The sequence below is a fragment of the Lepisosteus oculatus genome, chromosome 12, assembly GCF_040954835.1.
Source record: "Lepisosteus oculatus isolate fLepOcu1 chromosome 12, fLepOcu1.hap2, whole genome shotgun sequence".
Classification (NCBI taxonomy): domain Eukaryota; kingdom Metazoa; phylum Chordata; class Actinopteri; order Semionotiformes; family Lepisosteidae; genus Lepisosteus; species Lepisosteus oculatus.
In genome coordinates this window covers 33017562-33039771 of record NC_090707.1, presented here as the reverse complement: position 1 = coordinate 33039771, position 22210 = coordinate 33017562, and the positions used below count along the sequence as shown (strand labels likewise).

Sequence of the window (22210 nt, the reverse complement as noted above, 5' to 3'; positions counted from 1 at the left end):
GCCAGAGTGTACACGTTTCGCTGCTGGAGAAATGGATGAGAAGGATGGGAAGTTGGGGAAGGAGAGGGGGAGCAGATTAGACTTGGAGCCCTGGGGGGAATAGCCGAGTTCTGGGAGATATTTTTCTGCCAGATCGGGCTAGAATTCCATGGCTTGCTGACGAGTCCTGAAACGGAGTTTCCCGTGAGCAGATGGACGAGGAAGGGAGTCTTCTCCAGGTGGCAAGACTTTAATACTGCAGTCCCTCAATGATCCCCAACCAACTGGACCGAGCCTGAGCACTTCTGCAAAGACAAAATGGGCAATAATACTGTGCAAAGTGGGAGAAGATCTACAGTATCTTAAGAGAGACTCACAGCTGTAATTTCTGCCGAAGGTACAACCGTCAAGAATTGAATTAGGGAGGGTGGGGTGGGTGCTTCTGAATAATATAAGTAAACATTTTGGTTTTTAGTTTTCATCACATACATAATATCATATACATAATTTCTAATTCAACAAAATGTGATATCATTGGTAGAGATTATTACTTTGCAAGACACCATACACATTATACAGTATATAGAAGCATGCTCATGAAAATGGGTCGGAAAACCAAAGAAGGGTTTACTGACATAAAGTTCATTGTGGAAAAACACAGTCATGATTATGACTGCTTTATTAATAAAAAGACATCATATCTCCTCGCTTTTTAATATAGTATTTATGTGTTATTTTTGGTGTTGGATTTCTTTAAGGACTACAGTCAAAATAACAGAACAAACCATTCCGCACAACAAACACGCAGTGCAAATAAGTAAACCAGTTCTCGCTACCTCTACTTCTCAGTTCACAATGAAGCGGAAAATTAAACCTACACTGGTACTGTGCGAACTGCCATTACACAGAACTAGAAATTTTTGAAGTAACGTATTAATGCTTCAATCCCCGCCATTAATCTCCCGAACTGCACCAAAAATTATTTGCACATGTTCTTTCCGGGTTCTTAATTCAGATTTTACAATGTAGTCGTCATTATGTTTGTGTTACAACGCAGAACACGTGACTGCATTGACTATACAGTGCAAGTTTCCTGCTCTCCTAACCTAAAGTGCCTTAGCTTAAAGTTAGTTATTGACCGTACACGGAGGTTCATCAACAAATTGAAAAAAATAAATAAATGATGAACATTTAAAAGATGCATCTATCTGGGGTCTGGGGTAGTGACATACACCCAGTGGTGAAGGGTAACTCACCAATTCACATGCATTTGTTCCAGCTGGGGCCTGTCTTCTCGTCTCGGTGTGTTTCTTCCGGTAATACTGATGTCTGATGCGGCTTCAGATCCTAAAATGTATTGGTCACAGTCCCCTGACTTTCTGCGCTGTGTGTCATGGATGTCGAGTGTCTGTTCCTTTAGTTCCTCCTTTACTTTAGAAACAAATGAGATACGAAAGTTAGAAGTGTTACAAATGTGAATTTAAAGACTGCTGTTCTGTTGAAATGTGCCGAAACTGCAAACAAGATATAACAATACTACAAATTGCACATTTCTACGTATTTTTGTTACTTTATTTACAGATAAACATTTCCTCTCCTGTTTTTATTGTACAGTAGGTCTCAAATAACGCTTGCTCTTCGGCTTTCACTATAAACAATTTGTCTCGGATGGGGTACAATTCTGGTCTCCTCCACAAGGAAAAAAAACGAATATACGCTATGTAGTCGTGCAAATTTATCATAGAAAATGGTCAACTCCAATATTGTAATTTACCCTTATCGATCCGAATACAAATGAAATTTCGAAGACAGCAGAGTTAAAGATGTGCTTGAAGTTTGAAAATCAAAACTTTTACCACACCTTTTGGAGAAAGAACAGACGCGAACTGGCCAACAACATTGTTACTGTCATTCCTCTGAAATGTTACTGTAGTAGCTCACCAGATCCGCTTTCGCTTTCAATTTAAAAAAAAAGTTTAACACAGTATCACGTCGCTTAAAAGTGTATTAATCGGCATTATATTTCGCCGTATCACTACCTTTTAAACAATTACTTGTCATTTATGAACGTATGTTGTCTCCTAGCTGGAATAAATCACGCGGTGTCAGTACAAAATGACTGTACCTCTGTAAAGTAAGAAAGAAAAAAAAAGAAGTATATTCTCGCTAACGTTTTTATGAAACTAAATAAAATGTACCTTCAGGTTTTCAAGCAATGTGCAACTTTAAAAAATTGCATGTCGGTTTATCTTTATTTAAATTGGTAAAAGCACAAAGTATCCACCGATTCTTCCTTCACCGGCAAAGTGTGGCTCAGAGATTGGTACAGCACATGATAGGGTGTACTAGTGCCACACTATGAACAGCTTCATCATTTCCGGGACAGTTATGCCCATATTAAGGAAAACAATACGAATTTACGGCAAATGTGTAACTAACTACTACTGAAAAAGTTCTCTGCAGAATGTGGTTCTTGTTTTCTTGGCGTTGCTTAACCATCAACACTTGTTTCAAAATGCCAGTAAAACATTGTGTAGCAGGTTTGCAGTCAATGCATAGAAACGTGGGTTTTAATAGCATTTTATTCATAGAACAATAGTTATAGTTACATACAGTATATGTACAGTATATACTACCTACAGTACCTAAATATGCTATAATGCCTGTATTTAAAGATTACCAGTTGACGCAGGTCAATGCTTTGATACGAACACTACAGCGTATATTGTACATACTGTATACCAAATTACTGAGCCTTTCATATTTGGTTCCTTAAAGCCCTGTTGATTACTTCCGTTCTCTCTAAATTTACACTATTTGAACATTCAACATCCTCAGGGTACATCCATACAATGGTATAGAACAATCCTATCAAGTATCATCCCTGCGTGTGATTTTGGAAATCAGAGATTCACGCACAGGCCGAAATATTAGGAACCCCATCGAATAGGGTTTTTTTGTTAAGGTTTTCCAATATGTTGAGCCCAATCCCGTCCCGTTCTTCTAGCAGAACTGCATTCAGCTGAGGATATGATGAGAGTAAAGGCATTTGGGATCGAACCGCCTGTTCATTGAGTTTTATCTACCTCTTCCACCCAATTTCCTCGACCTCTAAAGTACAACACCCGCATGGCTGACGTGCAAAAGACATCATGCAGTCTGTTTCATCTTGTGAAGTCAGTTTCATGTTTTTATAAACTAACCATGGCTGCCTGAGATTTAGTTAAATTTTCATGCACCACTGCCTGTTACAGGGACAGGGTGGTCAGTATCTCTGCTTCACAACACCACAGGCCTGGGTAATGCCCTGCCCATTCTCACATGTTCTCTTTACCTTAATGTCACGTTCCTGCTCCTCCCCTCTTTCTCCCACACACACCTGAAGACCCCTTCACAGCTCTATGCCTTTTCTTCTTGATACTTTTCAGGGTGGGCCTCCATTTTGTTAAAACTCTTGAAGTACCGTATAAGGTCGGCAGAAACATTACCTTCACCTTCTTGAATTTAAACAAGACGTCCGCTTCCAAACTGTTTGTAGTTTCACATTTTGTACATTAAGCGCAAGACTGCAGATGTTTTTTAGCCAAATGTGTCTCTTAAGTAGCAGCACAGTAAGGAAGCAGTGAAATCTGATTGCACATCCTTTCATTGTCAATACTCTCTTACTCCAGCGTAGGGTCATGGTGTGCCAGAGACTAACTCAGAGAGGCAGGATACACCCTGGGCTGGATGCCAGTCCATTGCATGTCACACATGAGGGACACCTTAGAGACACGAACTAAGCTAGATACGGATTTTTTGACTGAAGGCGTAAAATGAGAGCAGCCAGAAAAAAACTAATTGTCCACAGATAGAACAAGCCAACATCACATCAGGTCAAAAATTGTACCCAGAACCCAAAAGATATGAAGATGCAGTACTCATCACCATGCCAAAGAATCAAGCAAACTACAAATACTGTTGTGGAAAAGTCATTTTTGCATTCTTAGGCTCTTTTCAAACAAGGATTTTTTTTTAATGTAGATAGAAACACAATTCTATGGCAGTTTGCCAAAAATGTCAGCCATTGTCTTGACAGCAAACCCTGACAGATCTGTATTTTATAGTGAAAAAGTAGCCTCTTAGTTTGATGAGTGTGTAGAGAGGAACTAATGATGTTTTCTGCAGACACGGCAGGGAAGGGGGGTATCATGGGAAACATTGTTGGGAAGGCTAGAGACAATCAAAGGACTGCACTGAGTTTTTGTTGTTGTTGTTGTTGTTGCTAGGGTGGGAAGGGATGCACCAGGATACCCGGCAGAGCTAATCCAGGAAAGCTGAAGTTTCCTGTTGAAGTTTTTCCTGTTTTAAGGTTTAGAGATGGGCCTGTAAGAAGCCTATGACACTGTTTGTGCGTGTCCCTTGTGGACACCTTTTCTTTTCATGTGCCAGTCTGTGGGTGCGCTAGTGGCTCTGAGGGATCCATAAGCATACAGCATTGGCTGCTTATGTTTAGTTTGTCTTAAGTTAGGTTTTGATGCTTGTGTTCAAAGTGAACTAAAAACAAGCTTGGTCTCTTAATACCCAAACTACAGTGCATTGTTTTAAGAACAGTTAACCTTTTAATAGTAAAAGTATAATAGTGAAAATCAACACTATTTTTTAAGTGCCAGAATCATATAGTGCCGAATTTTTAATTCATTCTGAAAGGTATTTGGTTCAATTACAAAATGTAAGACAATCTGAAAAAAAAAAACATCTGTAATCCACAATGCCTTATCAGAAGTATAAAAATGTCAGTTTTGTGTATGCCTTAGTTTTGGTTTCCAATTGTCAGCATCATATAACACCTGAGGGGAAGAAAACATTTTGATTTAGTCCGTGTATCAGATGTCACAAAAAGAAAACATCGAGGTGCAACCAGACGCGTACAATTTCAGACAAATTGGAAAGAGGTGACTTCAGCACTTTTGCTTCTGTTTATGTAAATTACATTACGTGCTAGTTTCTGTTTGGCACTCTTTGGCTAACTTCCTCTTACCCACAGAACACAGTGGCTGTGGCAACTGTTATAGGGGACTCCCTGTTTGAGGGACTGTTTTGAGAAAGACATTCTCTGTTTTAACAGCACTTCTCTATAGCTCTTATTTACAAAATTTGGCTATGCACATCCCCACTCCTGAATCAGACTAATTTATTTAGTCAGGACCTGTGAGCTTCCAGCAACTCTTAAACTGTATTACCCACCATTCATCCATTTTCTAACCATTTTATCCAATACGGGGTCACGGTGTGGGAGGCCGCCAGAACCTATCCCAGCAAGCAACAGGATGGCAAGGCAGGGACAGGATGCCAGTCCATCGCAGGGCATAGACAGCAGACACTCACTCCAGGGCCACTTTTCCCAGAAGCTAATTAACCAACCAGTATCTGGATTTGGAATGTGGGAGGAAACCCACGCAAAAACGGGGAGAACATACAAACTCCACACATATAGCACCCCAAGAAGTGAATCCAGGGCCCCAGTGCTGTGAGGCATCAATGCTAACCACTGCCTCACTCTGCTGCCCTTTCTATTCCACTGAAGATTTTAATTGTCAAAGCTCTAACGGCGTTTCCCAATTGACTGCAAATACAGCAGATTGCTCTTATTTGCTATAAACACAATACATTCCTTCAGGGTGTTTACATTTTTGCTGTGTGGCCACATTACCTGCACAAGCTTCATTTTAGTTCTGTTTCAATTTGTACAGCAATTGCACTGCATTTTGTACCTATCCATGATATAAGCTTTGTGTATATTGAAAATTGCCGGTTATAAGGGCATCTGTTGAGCAAATAAAGAGCTGTAACTCCTAGTGGCGTCTAAGATGTCTAAGGCTTTGTGCCTTTCCATATTTTTTTGACAAAAAAGAAACATTCAGCACTGAGATCCAGAATCTGCTAGATCACCTTCCATTTTTTAAATTTTGGAAAAAATATCCCTCTGTACTCTGTATATGCCCCTGGAGTATTACTACATATGTGATCTCTCATGCAGACTGTTATGATGACAAGCATTCCAGTAGCAGGGAGATCTCCTCAGTATCAAGAAGCAGAGCTTGCTGAGGTAGGAGACCAATGCAGTAAAGGAGCTGAATTGTATGTGAGAGCACCATGTCTTCCCTGATTAGACAACAATTGTAGCTATTTGCGTGTAGCCATAAATTGGAAAATATGAATTATGGACATGCACTTAAGGGCAAGGTTGTCTGTGGACCTAAATAAAAAAAAACTCATAACAAAACATTCTTTGATATGTAAAAAAAGTCATTTATATTATTGCATTTATTTATAAAGTTTATAAACCAATCTTCTCTGGAATATGGACTCGACAAAATTAATAGGGAGATATGATGATAGAAGGGAAGCCAGCGTATCGCCAGGAAACTAGTTTGGAGAATCAAATAAAATCCGTGTATTCGATCGTACATACTGTAGTACAGTAATACCAAAACGCCGAAAGCGCTTTCCTTCAAAATTGATAAAACAGTTGGGTGTTTACTAAACTGTCTTAATATTTACATTAATTTAATTTACATTTTGAAGAGCTTTTTCCATTTAGAGACCAAAAGGAAAAGCAACAGTAGTTGCTTACTTTCCAAAAAGTTAAAACAAATAATTCCACAGAATTATTGATGGTGACCTAAGGTAATACTATATATTTTTGCCATTAAAACATTTAGGTTTTATGAAATGAATGAATTTGTAGTATGTTGTATTTTAGCAACTGAAGTGGACAATAAACAATGGATTAAGGATATAAAATAAGATTTGAGGCCTACTGTAAGTATAGAATAACATTGACCTTTGTATCTGGTAGAAGGAAATAGAATTAGATCTGACTCAGAGAAAAATGGTTCCTATCTATTGGCAAAGACCTTGGAAAAAAACAGAAAAGAAACACATTTCACTCGTGTCCTAAAAATATTTATTGGGAAAGTATAAAAGTATAAAAGATAAATCCCTTTAAGACAATGCAAATCTAAGGTATCTGCAGTACAGCAAGTACATAAACAAAATTAAAACTGGTGGTATAAACTAAGCTTCAGAACAATTAAAAATAATATTGCTTAAAAAGTCTGTACTGTTTAAATCTAAAAAAGTGCATTCTTTAACATGGACGGGACTTGTCAAGGGCTGGGTTTCTGAGGGTTTTATAAGTACTGCTCAAGGAGCAGCCGATTAAGATCAAATAAAAACAGATGATCCGAATCAACTAATTAAGTAATTAGGACAAGAATGAAAATCAGATGTCCCTGCAGGCCTTGGAAGACGAGAGCTGGCCATCCCCGGTATAAAGGAAATGGGAATAGGTACAGTACAAGTAGGTATAAAGTAAACATTAATATTAGATTACATCCCATTACATTTCTAAAACATTTACCAGGTTTCCAAATCTATCAACTGTACCATCTCTCTCTCCAAAGACTTCTTAAGGTACACGGAAGACCAGCTTTTTCGTCAGAGTGTATCTGGGCTCGGGTATCTGTTTGGCCAGTTTGATTCTTTTTATGGTGCCTTCCTCTTTGCTCACTTCCTCGTTGACTTTTGTGAGGATGCTATGGATATCGTCACCTCTGGAAAGCAAGAAAAAACAAACAAGAGTGTCTCCCAGAGAAATTGTCGTCAAATTCTGTTCCTTCGTGAAAGAAGGAGCCACCATCTGCCGTGTACGTAGACAGTTCTTTCGTTCCAAAAACAATATCCTAACAGTAATACCGCATTTTTACTTATTTAATGTAATTGGAAATTATCGCTTCTTTAATGTAACAGAAATTTCAGCCAGAACCTGACTTTCTGACTAAATACTGGACACTGTATCAGGGGTGTCCAATCCTGGTCCTGCTAGGCTATAAGTCTGGCAGGTCTTATGGGTTTTGTGAAATATTAAAACTATAAGAAAACTGAAAAGCTGTCAATGGACCATAGTTGCATTAAGCCAATCATTAGAGCAATGATGGAATGAAAATCTCGAGACAACAGCAGCTCTTCTGAACTAAGACCAGACAACCCTACTCTACATGTTTCTTAGAAAAAACCTTATAAGTAACAATAATATGGAAGAGGTCATCTTCTATACATTGGCACAGACATTGGAAATGAGGTTACATTGACTTTGTCACAGATATAAACTAGTTTTTGAATGCAGATACCCGTTCTTTCTGGTTGAGAAGTATAATGAATTCCTACAATATCTGCAGTGTATAATGAGAAGGATAGTAAAATAGAATGTGTGGTACATATATTTACCTTGGACAGCCTTCTCTGAGCTGTCTGCACAGTGACTGGATGTACCAGGTGCCACTTCTTACGTCTCTCATAGACAAGCACTCCTGGACTGTGGCCATGCCTATGAGGACATCAGCATCGACCGGGACTCTGTATATACCAGAGTCATCGGATTCAAGACGAACAACTGGAAAACATCCATCACCTTGTGCTTCCACTGACTCTTGAAACTCCTTGCCCTGGCAAGCCTGGATAAAGAAGACTTTGGGCTTCTGCACCAAAGAAGGACACTTCTTTCCATCGAAACAGGAGACGATGTCTTTGATCTCGACCTTTTCACCGTCTGTACCCACGACGCACTGCTGTTCTCCGTGACTGAGCACGCAGCACACAAAGCAGTCTTTTCCTTGGTGAGATGCCTTTCCATACTCTTCCAATTTAGCGCGCATCTCTGCAGCTTTCAGGTCATCGTGCCGTTTCACTTCAAAGCCCAACCAGGAGAACACTTCTTCTAAAGCCTCTTGAAGAAAGAAAACAATATGGACTGCTCATTAAAAAAAAAATCATTTACATGGCATTTGACATTCCATCTCTAAATGCAGGTTTTCTCCTAATATGACAGTCAAGCATTATTGAACTCTTCAATATGTGATAGTTACATTAATATTGAAAAACACGTTTCAATTCATTTTAAATGTATAGTTCAGTTTTCCAAAAATACAAGCCAATATAAGATACAAGCATCGTTTTCTGAAGTATATATTGCCTTTTACAAATGACTGAGTCATATGTTCCTTAAATGTCACAAAAACAAATCCAAAAACACTTTTGGTTTGGAATAACAGAAATACATTTGCATATGATCTGTAAAACAGAACACTATGATTGCCTTATGAAGATTTGGTTATAAACTACTTATAAAGATGATTCAGAAGCGAATTCACATTTTCATCATCATCTTCTCAAATTGTGTAATATTTCCAGACCAGATGCAAAGATCTCCATTTCTGTATTGTTTGGACTTGCAGAAAGTACATTAAATTACTGCAATACAGTATGTTAGTTATGATTGTACCAATATTATGTCTTTACTGTTCTTTATTCTTTTTAGTGATAGCTTTCTTAAACTTCTGCAAGCCTTTGAGAAACTAAATCCACATGTTGTACAGCGCTATGTTTTATATCATCAAAATGCCCTTCAATCTAAAAAACGGTGGTGTTATCTCCTTTTTAAAGTGGAGTTTAATTAAGAAGGCTCCCTTCGAGAAAGTGTAGAAAGATTCATGTTTTTGCTTTTTACTTAATTTATACCCATCCATTTGTGATTGCCAACTTTGTCTTTATGCCTAGGCTAACAGCATTGACTTGTACTGCAGGGAGATGATGGGGAGAAATCTAAACTGTGCCACCTGCCCATCGGAACTGTTTTTTAATTCCGACAGCACATGAGGACTTGCACAACTCTTGGCAATGCATCATTAGGCAACAAGAAAGTTGCAGGTTGCACTGCTTTGCTTGATATACCATGTCCGTGTTGAGATGCGCTTACAGTGGCTATCAAAAGTATTCACACAATGTATTCACAATGTAGTTCAGGCAGGTAGCTGCGTCAGCACGCGTACTGTAGGCTGCAAAGGAACAAGTAAAAGTTTATTCCATGCTGAAAAGAAACACAATGTTTTTTGGCTGTGGAGCCCTCTTTGGGAAATGTTGTGTTTCTTTTCTTCTCTTTTCAGCATGGAATAAAGCTTTACTTGTTCCTTAGAATCACAATGGATCTTTTTTGCCATAGAAAACACTCTATAACGTCAATTTGATAACAAAATTCCACAAAACCTCCTAATTGATTCATAAATATAAGACACAGAATAAGTGATTTAGAAGGATCTGTAGAATTATGTTTTCACTTTGACACTTTATACAGTGTTAAATGTCAATCAATGGCAAAAACTCTTGGTTAAATACATTATCTTTCCATATTGAAAGAAGCACAATGAAAATATAAAACAGTGATAGCCACTGTAAGCCCAGAAACGGACCACCTGTGTTTAGCAAAGAGGTTGCTACTGTGTCCTTAAATACTCACTGGCATCAGCATTTGTACCAGTGCGTGTGGATAGTCGTTCAAAGTTTAGATTATTGAAGATCAGGCAGTATCCTCGTGGTTTACTCGCCATCCTGTACTCAGTGCCCTGTGCGAGACAAATACATAATACAAGTTCCTGTAAATTTCGTGGAAGAATAGAAACACTTAAAGCCGCCTTGTTCGCAGCAGTTGTTCTTGTTGGTGTTGTTTTGTGACATTGAAAACGAATTATTGATCCACTGGCTTCATCTCCCACAAAGCTCACACGCTCGTTAATGCTGCCCTGTCCTCCAATTCAATGCCAAGATTTGAAATAAGAACTAAAATAAACGTTCCAAATCAGAATACCAGATTTCAAATCGGACCAAATTAACGAACAAATCTCATTTGTAATGCCGTAAATTGTACCTAATGGAGGAAGTAAGTGGTAGATAGTTAATTTCAAAATAATAAGCATTTTATTTTCTTAATATCAAATAAAAGCTTCAATCTACTAAACAGGAGACATGGACAGTCGCCAGGCAAGATCTGTTTATATCACTGCATTGTTCATACAGTCTTTCTGTAGTTGCAGTGACACTGGCCTGTTGCAGGCAGTATTTCCAGTGCTGGTGTCAAGAGTTCCAGTTCAGGCCTTTCAGGACCTGTCATGCTGTTTCACCCTAGCTAGACACACTGATAAAAGTACCGCAAAAATGAACAACATGAAAGGACCTGCACTTCTCCAATGGGAGAGGTTTCAATGTGAATATTAAAATCCTCATTCACAACAATCAGCACTCCTGCCAAGGGGATTGTAGAGAAAGAGCAGAGGTTGGTGCTTCTGTGTAAACAGCATATGAACAAGAGCATGTCTCGAATTTTAAAACACTCTATTCTTTCCAGTGTTTGTAAAGCTGTAAGCTTTTACAAATGTTTAAAAAAAAAAACAGTGAACAGAACAGAGATTAATTACATTGTGTACTTTAGTCCTTCTGGAAAGAAGATCATCCAAATTCTAACCTTATTTTCACCGTGTCAACAGGTTTTGTACCTTTTTCCATGTGTGAAACACATTTATGAAACACTTAGTTACAAAGATGTACCCTATTTTACAATACTTATTTCTAAATAATTGCATATTTACTGTAAGTACTGGATATATACTGTATATACTGATATAACAAGGAATTTTTCATAACAATTATATAATATAATTATATTAATTAATTAATTATATCAATTATTATATTAATTATTGTATTATATTAATTATTAATAGTTATTATAATTATAATAAGGCAGTTTTACAGATTGACATATCAGATATAATACAGATGTAGAGACAAATATGGCTTCTATAAAATTAATAATTGTATACAGTAATAATTAATTACTGTATTAGACAATTCTCATAACCTAACTTGTTATAACCTGGAAGACAGAGCACTGTCTGTCTCCATTTTCATTACAGATGACCTTACCAGAAATAAGATCTAACTAATGCCTCATTATTTTGTTAAACAGAAGTAGAAGTATGGTACTTTTTCTGCATATTAGCTATATTTCCAAACCCTTATATACAAAACATCAGGAATGTTTTAATAAATATTGCTTTACACATTGCTTTTACAGTAATAAGTTGTATATTATGAATGGATATTTTTAGGCTATACCGTATGTAATTTAAGCTATATATTCTTCTTTGCTGTTTTTAAACAGAACTTTAAAGCTTCATAATGAAAAAAAAAAACATTACCTTTGTAACATCTTGTGTCTCCTGTATGGGATTAGCTGAAAAATGTTTATGACAGTTATTTATTTTAGCAATGTCTTCAGACTTTATGAAGTACCACTTAAATGTTTTTTACAGCATTTTATCTATCCATCTTTATGCCTTTTAACAAACGTATGATTGTGTTGTCACTATGTTGCTTTGGTTGCATTTAATAAATTTCTTAACTGAATTCAAAATACTGTACTACAGCATAAGGTGATGGAAATACCCAATACATCTACTTTTCCTCCGGGCCATTCATGAAGTTTGGGGAATGTTTCTTTAACGTCCTCCTTCTGGAGAATTTCCAGGAATTCCTGGCACTTTTCATTCCCCTTGAAAATAACTTTGTCCAGGAGATCTGTAATTTTCTTCTCATGATTGTCAGGAGAGTATGCAATGTTTTTGTACTCTCGGTCAGTAATGACCCTCGATTGCTGCACATGTTGTAGAATATAGGACGGATCACAGCTCAGCACTTCCAAAAGGAACAATTTATTCTCTTTTATGATTTCCATGGTGTTTCTGTGCCTGCAAATAAAAAATCAAAACATGAAAGAGTATGTCAATGCGATTTATTTAGCTTATTCCATGGCAGATTCACTGCCAATGAAAAGATCCAGCTAAACATTTGTCTTTTAGTACATCAGAACAAGTACGAATGAACGCATAGGTTCTGAAGTGTGTTTTTTTGTTGTTTGTTTGTTTGTTTGTTTTTCTTACAGGCTTAAAGTTTAGTTTTAAACGTCTGTGTATACATCTTCACTCCAAATTATTAACTAAGCCAGTTCATAGCTTCCTGTTCTGTTTCGGAATGCCCATTTTCGAGCCCATCACTATAACGTTTCAGATCAGGGAGGGAGATAAAGCGCTTTGAAAGTTTGAGTGGTACAGTAGGTGTAACAAGGAACACACCGGGAATAAACTTTAAATGCATACATTACAGGAAGACATTTTGGTGTGGGAGATAATTTTAGGTTAAACTAATATACAAATCCCACAATAACGCAAGTCTTAGCTAATGGAATAACATCGCAATCTTTCAATTCGAGGACAGTTAATTCAGAGACAAACCAACTTGAGGATATACTGTACATACAGTATACTGCAAATCTGAAATACGCTTTAAACTACTGTAGCTGTTTTTTTACATTCGTCTTCTTACTTTTCTTCTTTCTTACTAAAAGCTAAATATAAAACAACGATAAACGTGTCCTTAGAAAGATCGGAATTGCAGATAAAACAATCGCCCCTCGAAGGAAACTGTTACTCCGATTTTCGAAAGTTGAATAGTCATAAATTCCCTAACAACAGCAAAATCACACGCTCTCACCTCACAGACTGTTCACCAACACATCATGTACTGTATAATCTCTACAAAAATAAAGAGATAATAAAGCATTGCAAAAATAACGACAATAATAACATTGAACTAACGCAGTAGTTCCAAAAAAACACGTGGTGTGCAGTAATTCATTCAAACGTCTGCACCACACACTGTTTTTTTTGTGTGGTGGGGAGTCGTTTTTGAATACATTTTAATGTAAAGCTTATTCACAGTTTTCAACCCAAGCTTTTTTCGAGAGCGGGTATGAGCCAAATGTTTGCCAGAGTGGACCTCAAAAACGTCTAAGCTGTATAATAGTAAAAACAAATGTGTAAAGGTACAAGAAAAAGACGAAAATAGCGTGTATACTGCAGTTGTACAATGTCTACAGTTTACAATTGCTGTACAACAAAATAACATAGTAGTCACACGTAACACAGATACATAATTTCCTCTCACCTTTGAGAAGTCTGCATATGGAAAAATATTGTGCACAACCACGAAGAAAACACTTGTTCGTGCTAAAGCTAGCTAGCGGCCTCACTTTCACTGCGGAAGTGAAAGGACAGATATATTTAACTCTTGACGTGCCTTGAAAAAAACATACAAAACAAGGTGTAAACCCACAGCAGAGAAAATTAAGGAATATGATTTAACTGCACATGTGAGGATGACGATGCTGATGATTATGATTAAATTGTGAAAAGCCACTTGACAACTTCACGTATCTGTTGATTTGAAAACGAATATAATCACAGCACATAACTTTCTTTTTCTGTTTTCTCTGTGGTAAATACAGAGTAGGTGAAACCTAGTCACAGATAAACGAAGTTGAATAGAGACATTTACGCGACAAACATTGGGTAAGCTTTATTCAAGCACTTTACAATGCGTAAAGACGTACATGGGTTTCGTCATGCAAGAACCTGAAGGATTGAGAATGTAAGAATTCAAGAATTGAATAAAAAATACATTTTAAATTGATCTGTAACAAGTTTCCATTTACAGTATGACCCTCTTTTGTTACCTGAAATTAACTTGGTATATACAGTATATAATTGAATCGAACACTTATTCCTTTAAAATTCTGAAGACCTTCATAAATTTGCTGTCTGAAAAGATTAGGTTCTCTCCCTTTCATCCATAACCTTCACGTCCTTGGCATTTTAGTGGCTGGGTTGTGGGTGAACTGTTGTTCATCATTTGGGATATTCACAGTCAGCCATTTTTGTAACCTAGCACAAAATGACAGTCCAACAGTCTATCAATGTCCAGCCAAGCTCTGGGACAACACAGGAAACACAGAGATAGTTGGGGTAGTCCAAGGGCGATAGCCCAACCAGCAGTGTCTGTTTGCTACAGATCTCCACTTATAGTAACTGATGGCAATCTTACTATAAAGCATTACATTGATCAAGTTCTTCTTTTGGCATATTTTGGCAAACCAATCGCACATACTGTAACTTTGCCCGTCCTTGTGGTGAGAAAGGCCTTTCTTGTTGTGATGAGAACATGGTATTGCCATGGATGTCATACTCACCTATCTTGAACCCCATTGCACATGTGTGGGACAGGCTGGGACTATGTGTGGCATCTAAACCTCAGAGCAGTGCACAGTCACATGCTTGTCCAAGCTCAACAAGAGGGTTACCCGATCCTGGTCCTAGAGGGTCAGTGTGTCTTTAGGTTTTCAGTCCATGTGGGCTCTTAACCTGAAGGAGCTCATTATGGGATTAATAGGATCAGTTTAACAGCTTCTTCCTTCTTTTCTGGTGAACTTAAGACACCTAGAAAATCTACAGCCATAGCAGCCCTCCAGGAGCAGGATTGGAGACTCAATTTCTGAGTCTTATGGGACAGAATCCTACAAGAACTGCACATGCAGGCTGGTTTAAGGTCAGCGTTCCAGCTTGTATTGCTTCTAATGGTGACCACCACTAAAAGCCTGTGACTTCTGCGGAAGATTCCTGTTGATCAACCTTGTTTTGTCTAATAAAATGGCAGTGTAACTGCCCTAAAAGATCTTCATTTTCCTAATAACACTGTGGATTGGTTAGTAACAGGAGAAGGTTTTGAGATGCACAGCACACAAAGGTAAGAAACAGCCCACAGAAAATTAGCATTGTTTATTTTGGATGTAACTAACATTTCAGTGGAAGAACAGTTGTATAATTTTGACAAGTAATACATACAGCTACTTTGAGGTAATGTGTGAGGATGAAAATGTATACAGCAATTAGATTTCATATAAAAAACCTGAGGTACTAAGCCAATTGAAACAAAAAACAACATCATCATGGTGCTCCACAACAAAGGAAACATCTTGATGATGTTGTTTATATGTTAATATCAGGTGGTTCATCAAAGATTACTGCAAACAGCAGCTTAAATGTATACATTATGCCATTTATATACAAATTGTTTTCCCCACATACAATGTGTATTCCAGTATCAGAGTATTTTAATAATTGTCCTAAAAATTTTGCATATATAAGCTTTTTCCACTCGTGTCTTAAATTATTGTAATGAAGTATTCCATTCACAAGACAAATGTTTAGCACTCACAGTAGGCAATTTTATTTTTACCATTTAATTAACTGGTTGTTCCATTTGATACAAACCAGAACATTAATATACACAAGATGTCTGGAAACCTCTACTCTTTATTTGACATTAACATTTCCTCAAAGTTTCTAAAGTTTTTGTTTGAAGAATTTTGCCTCATAAATTTGTCTCATGGTTACACTTCAATGCAAAACATTTGGATGCAAAATGCAAAAATGAAAACATCTCAGCATTTGGATTTGACTAAATTCAAATACATAATACAAGTGTTTTATGAAGTTAGAGCCATCCACCCCATCTGTTTTTGTTTTAAAATACTATCCCCTGTATGCGTCACACACAGCTGGTTTTAAAATCTGGACATCGTTCTTCAAAATCTGCCCCTTTAACACATCCAGTTTAAGAAAAGAATTAGAATCTCTCTTTTGCACCCAAATGTTGCTTTATAAAATTCAGTGTAGGCAAGATGTAAATAAGCATTTCTGGTTCATCAGTCACTGAAGTATCACAATAAAATGTCTGGATTTTTTGTTGGACAGTACAGTAGTGGCATAATGTAAATTACAAATGGTAGAAAAATATTGCATGTACAGTAGGACAATTCCATTAGCTAGTGGTCAGATACCAATCCAAAATCAAAGGAGGAATATTAGGCATACTGTATTATAGTGGCCTACAGTATATTCCACACAGTTCCATCAGGAATACTGCCAGGTACAGTCAGAATACCTTGTTCACATTTCACGTAGAATACAAGCTTCTTCCTGAGAGTGTACCTGGGCTCTGGTATTTGCTTGGCTTCATTCCCTTTGATGGAGCCAGTGTTCGTGCTTACTTCTTCATTGACACTTGTGAGGATGGAAAGAATATCTTCACCTCTGGTGTAGAAAGGAAAGAAACAGAGGAAGAGGTTTTCCATTGGCAAAGTTCAAATGTTAAAACACGTTTGTCAAGTTCAAATGTGATGCTTTATTGTGAAGAAGACCATCTAGACAAGCTAAGAGGTTCTCTAAATGGCACCACACAAAAATATTGTAGACCTTGCCCCGGCAAATTGAACGCACAACTTCAGGATTTTTATCTTAATTTGAGCTAATTAAAAGGAGCCTAGTCTGACAAACCGTGGGCTCAAAACAGAATACACTCTGGAAGTGATGCCAGTCTATCACAGGTCACACACAGATACCAGGGCCAATTTCTCCCAGAAGCCAATTATCAAACCACTTCAGTGGGAGGCAACCAGAGCACCTGGAGGAAGTCCAAGCGAACATGGGGAGAACATACAAACTCCACACAGACAGCACCACAAATCGAACCCAGGGGCCCAGCAGTGAGAGGCAGCAATGCTAACCATTGTGCCACAGTGCCGCCTTAGACTAAACATGCTACTGTATATATACGATAAAAGGCATCATTTTCTTGTTTCTCTATGCATACAAAATCAGAGAAATATTCTTTTCCCATTTTGATTTTGGGGAATTTTCACTGCAAGTCGCATGGTTTGGAGTTGCAAACAACTCCTGTACTGTGCGGAGAGAATGTGGATGAACAGGCACTCTGCCCTGTGCTCCTTACCTATTGTGCCATTCATCCTGTTCACTTGTCAGTTCCACAGTTCCTGACAGCCTACTGTAGGTGACAGCTTATCACCCACTGGAGGTGTGCTGGATGTCTCACGGGCATCAATGAATTTGTAGGAGTTGCTGCTTAGCTGAGCGTCTTGGTCAACTAACCTCAAACCCCAACACTATAACAGACCGAGCACAACCATTTGGGGAATATGGGCCAATCGCTTCGTGACTTGACTGAGCATGGTACCTGGGACTCGCTGTTTAAGTTTAACTTGAAGTAGTTCAGGTGGGGAGCTGCTTCAGCATGCGTAGGCTGCAAAGGAACAAGTAATCGGTTTATTCCATGCCGAAAAGAGAAGAAAGAAAACAACGTTTTGGCCATGGAGCCTTCTTCCTTCAGCTCCACGGCCGAAACGTTGTTTTCTTTCTTCTCTTTTCAGCATGGAACAAACCTATTACTTGTAAGTTTAACTTGTACTTTGAGCAACTGTGTTTGCTAGTTCAGCCATTCCAGAGCCCCAGACAAGGCAAGCACTGAATTCCTTTATTCCGTCGTTAATTTTATAGCAACCATAATGTATAATGAGAAGCTTAGCAGCATTTTACAAAAGAAAAAGGGCTTATGATCACATTTACCTTGGACAGCATCTCCTGAGATGCCTGCACAGTGACTGGATGTACCAGGAGCCATCTACTTTAGTTCTCATAGACAGGCACTCCTGCACAGTCGCTAAGCCAAGGAGAATGTCTGCATCTACTGGCACTGTGGCGTTAGAAAAGGGCTGACTGTCAGCTTCACAGTCATCGTTTCCATCTGCCTGTATGTTCACAGCCTTCTGTAGCTCCTTCCCTTGACAGGCCTGGATAAAGAAGACTTTGGGCTTCTGCACCAAAGAAGGACAATTCTGCCCATTGAAACAGGAGACGATGTCTTTGATCTCGACCTTTTCACCGTCTGTACCCACGACGCACTGCTGTTCTCCGTGACTGAGCACGCAGCACACAAAGCAGTCTTTTCCTTGGTGAGATGCCTTTCCATACTCTTCCAATTTAGCGCGCATCTCTGCAGCTTTCAGGTCATCGTGCCGTTTCACTTCAAAGCCCAACCAGGAGAACACTTCTTCTAAAGCCTCTTCAAGAAACCAAATAATAAAGACAGTTTTTGGTCAAAGTTTCACTTACACGACAACATTTGCTATCCTCCAAAAGCATGCATGGCCATTTTATGTTAAGAGCTGTTCTAAAAGAATTTAGGAAAGGCTAATCAAGTTAGCGATCACCATATAATGAAGATATAAATAAAAAAAAAGTTCTGCATTAAATTTAGTCTTAAAAATATTAAAATAGTAATCCCAAAGCCAGATGAACTTCTCAGAAATACCGCTTACTCCTCTTCTCTCTTGCCACCACTAATTGGGACATACAGTCTTAATTAATCTGGCTTGTTACATTCAAAGTTCCTCTATTGCTTTAATCCCAGCATGCATCAGAATATTAGCCACACTAAAAGAGGAATCACATATCACATCCACTAGATATCAATTAAATCCAAGCCGTTAGACCACCCACTGACATTAAAAACCAACCGAATGCTGTGAGCTCAGAGGTGTCTTGGAAATTTAAGGGCTGCTGTTATGTGGCAAGTCAGGCTCCCTTAAGACTCCCTTAAATATGCCAGCAGCCATATCACCCTGCAACTCACAACTGTCAACCCACTGAAGCTCAGCAGGTGAGAGCCTGGTCAGTACCTGGATGGGAGACCTCCTGGGAAAAATGAAGGTTGCTGCTGGAAGAGGTGTTAGTGGGGCCAGCAGGGGGCGCTCACCCTGTGGTGCATGTGGGTTCTAATGCCCCAGTATAGTGACGGGGACACTATACTGTAAACAGGCGCCGTCCTTCGGATGAGACATAAAACCGAGGTCCTGACTCTCTGTGGTCATTAAAAATCCCAGGGTGTTTTTCTCGAGAAGAGTAGGGGTGTAACCCCGGCATCCTGGACAGATTTCCCATTGGCCTTTACCAATCATGGCCTCCTAATAATCCCCATCTATGAACTGGCTTCATTACTCTGCTCTCCTCCCCACTGAGAGCTGATGTGTGGTGAGCGTACTGGTGTACTATGGCCGACGTCGCATCATCCAGGTGGATGCTGCACATTGGTGGTGGTGGAGGGGACTCCCCATTACTTTTAAAGCGCTTTGAGTGGAGTGTCCAGAAAAAGCGCTATATAAGTGTAAGAATTATTATTGTTATTATTATTAAATCTCTGGCTGCACTTGTTTGAGCCTCTCAGGAATCTCCCGTTAGACTTCCACACAAATAACCGATTTTCCCATGGCAAAAGTGCACTAAATGCAAAAACATTCAAACAATCTTTGACAATACAACATGAAACTATAATACTCTATCCAGTCTTGAGCTGCTATCACACGCTTTGTTACTGTACTTCAACGCCTACCAGAGATATACAGTACAATCCTTGTAACTGCCAAATGAACAATTTCTTGTAGAAAAAAACATTTTATGCCTTTTATTCTTTTTGTAACGCACTTACTTGCATCGTGCTCCGTTCCCCAACGGTTTTGTATCCTTTTTTCCACAAAATCAAAGTTATTTAAAATCAAACAGTACCCTCTGGGCAGGCTAGACATTTTGTATTCTTTGTTCTGTAAAAGATTACAAAACCAAAAAGGTGATTTTTCTAAACCTCTGCTTGAAATGTTGAACCATTTTTAAGAAAGATGTTTTAGGGAAGTGGAGGGTCACCTAATACAACGAGCCAACTTGAAATACAGTTTGCATCGTACACATGCATGTTTTTCTTTAACAGGTAGAAAGTGGGGTTTTTTCCTTTAAAAAAAATCTTCATTTTGTTCTTAGTTTTTAATGTTAATGAAAACGGGTAGAAAAATGATCATATCTTTAATGAGACTTGAACAAAGGCAACAGAGTTTAAAAAAACATTCACTGAAGTATAAGCAATAACAGTAATATAGTAGAAATGGCAATTGGAAACTTTTATCAATGAAACAAAGAGGGCAAGTTAATCAGCAGAGAAAAACATGATGTTAAGAATACACTTTTGCAAAAATATGCATGCAGGGAAAATTACTGTGCAACACATTTAAACATCGCCTGCTATTTCAAGTGCATATTGATATTTACAAAAAAGACACTTCAGCATTGATCATGGTGTGAATTAATCTCTGAATGTATTCATTTAAAAATGTACGAGTTCAAAACGGATAACAATTCAATGGGCTTATGAACCCATTGTGCTTTACTGCAACACCTAGAAATGTTGACTTCAGCTTTGTTTACATGACCTAAAAATACATAATACAAAATGTTTTCTCAATTTTATAATTGGAGTCGTAAAACCTGTTACCTTGTTCATAAATTAAATCTATCAATCCTGTTGTATGACAACAGGTTTCTATGCGAGTGTGGATTTCTGGTCAAGTCCTGTATTAGAGTTCTTGGATCAAGCAACAACAGTAATGGTTATGAACATCACAAATGAGGTGGTACATTTAGATTGCTCTGAAGACTCTTTTATTTAAAAGATTAATTCTACAATAGAGAGCAGCAAACATGCAAGGTAATGTACTTGGATTGAGAACAGGTTATTGCATAGAAAACAGTACAGACAAGGTGTAATGCCCAAATTAAGGTGATATAATTGATGGAGTACTGTGGGGACAACAGCTTTCCATACTGATTTCACTGATCCAGTAGGATGCTTAGAATAGTATACTGGAAACCGCAGCAAAGGGCATTTAAAATTGAGACCCGATAATAACAATGTTGTGGAAGAAGATATTCTGGCTTCCTTTCAAGAAACAGCTGAATGAGATCTTTCCATCACTTATCCACTAGCAACCAAAGAAGCTTAAAAAGACGGACCAAAATACCCAATCCTACATAAAACAAGTAATATTCAAATATATAATAACTCCTTTTGTTCTTACCTGTATCACACAGCTCTCTTCTTGACTCACCGGTTTACCTTAAAGGCAAAACAAAGCACTCTTTTCAATCTTCCTTTTTGGTATCCTTTGCAACATTATTTGCTCACAATAAGTACTCAGTTGGCAATGCAACATCCATGTATTGAGCCAATACAGGATAAACAAAGGCAGGTGGATGCTCATTGTGTAGGATGCCAGTCCAGATTCAGATGCATATGCAAACGCATGACATGCAAACACAATAGGGCCAGTTTCCCCAGAAGCTAATTAATCTACCAGTGTGTTTTGGACTGTTGGACGGAACTGGAGCTCCTGGAGGAAACCCATGCAAACATGGAGCATGCAAACTCCACACAGCTAGCACCCTAGGGCTCCAACACCCTGCACTGTGCCACACCAACTATGCGGCATTCAAAGAACAATGCTGCTTAAATTGTTCAGCACCATGAATTATTTTAATTAAAAAAGCCCATACTATAAAGCCTTAAAATGAAAACAACCCACTGAAGAAAGCAGCACCAGTTTGCTGATGAATGTGAAATACAGACAAAATGCATCAATTACAGATTTTCTTTTACCTTGCAAAGGAGCTCTGCGGTTAAATTCCATGCTAAAGCGTTAGGCTAATGCGAGAATGTCAATGATCCTTAGGAACGGCAGCCAAGACAGAGAAGTCAAGATCACGAAGGTGACAGCTGTCCCCAC

General features: G+C 38.3%; 1 protein-coding gene and 1 long non-coding RNA gene across 9 annotated transcripts in view; both read right to left on the bottom strand.

Annotated features, from left to right (window-relative positions):
- Positions 1-43: 43 nt before the first annotated feature.
- On the bottom strand, positions 44-2303 carry LOC138242059 (uncharacterized). The gene is made up of 3 exons (XR_011191332.1): positions 2178-2303; positions 1236-1410; positions 44-284 (listed from the first exon to the last, which is right to left on the bottom strand). It is a non-coding gene; the product is annotated as an uncharacterized lncRNA (long non-coding RNA).
- Positions 2304-6911: 4608 nt separating this feature from the next.
- LOC102697829 (caspase-8-like) overlaps positions 6912-22210 on the bottom strand; it is a 24479-nt gene continuing 9180 nt past the window's right edge. For 5 of the 8 annotated variants that reach the window (XM_069196965.1, XM_069196962.1, XM_069196961.1 and 2 more), the window contains 4 exons: positions 21506-21543; positions 20089-20200; positions 18171-18666; positions 15506-16841 (listed from right to left, as the gene is read on the bottom strand). In XM_069196965.1, the coding sequence (XP_069053066.1) occupies positions 16637-16841; positions 18171-18666; positions 20089-20200; positions 21506-21543 (851 nt within the window). In that variant the 3' untranslated portion in view covers positions 15506-16636. Of the gene's footprint in view, positions 7578-8250; positions 8750-10315; positions 10422-12053; positions 12089-12300; positions 12603-13404; positions 13446-13857; positions 13976-15505; positions 16842-18170; positions 18667-20088; positions 20201-21505; positions 21544-22210 lie in introns of those variants that run through there. The other 3 variants (XM_069196967.1, XM_069196966.1, XM_015359467.2) reach the window with 3 other exon arrangements.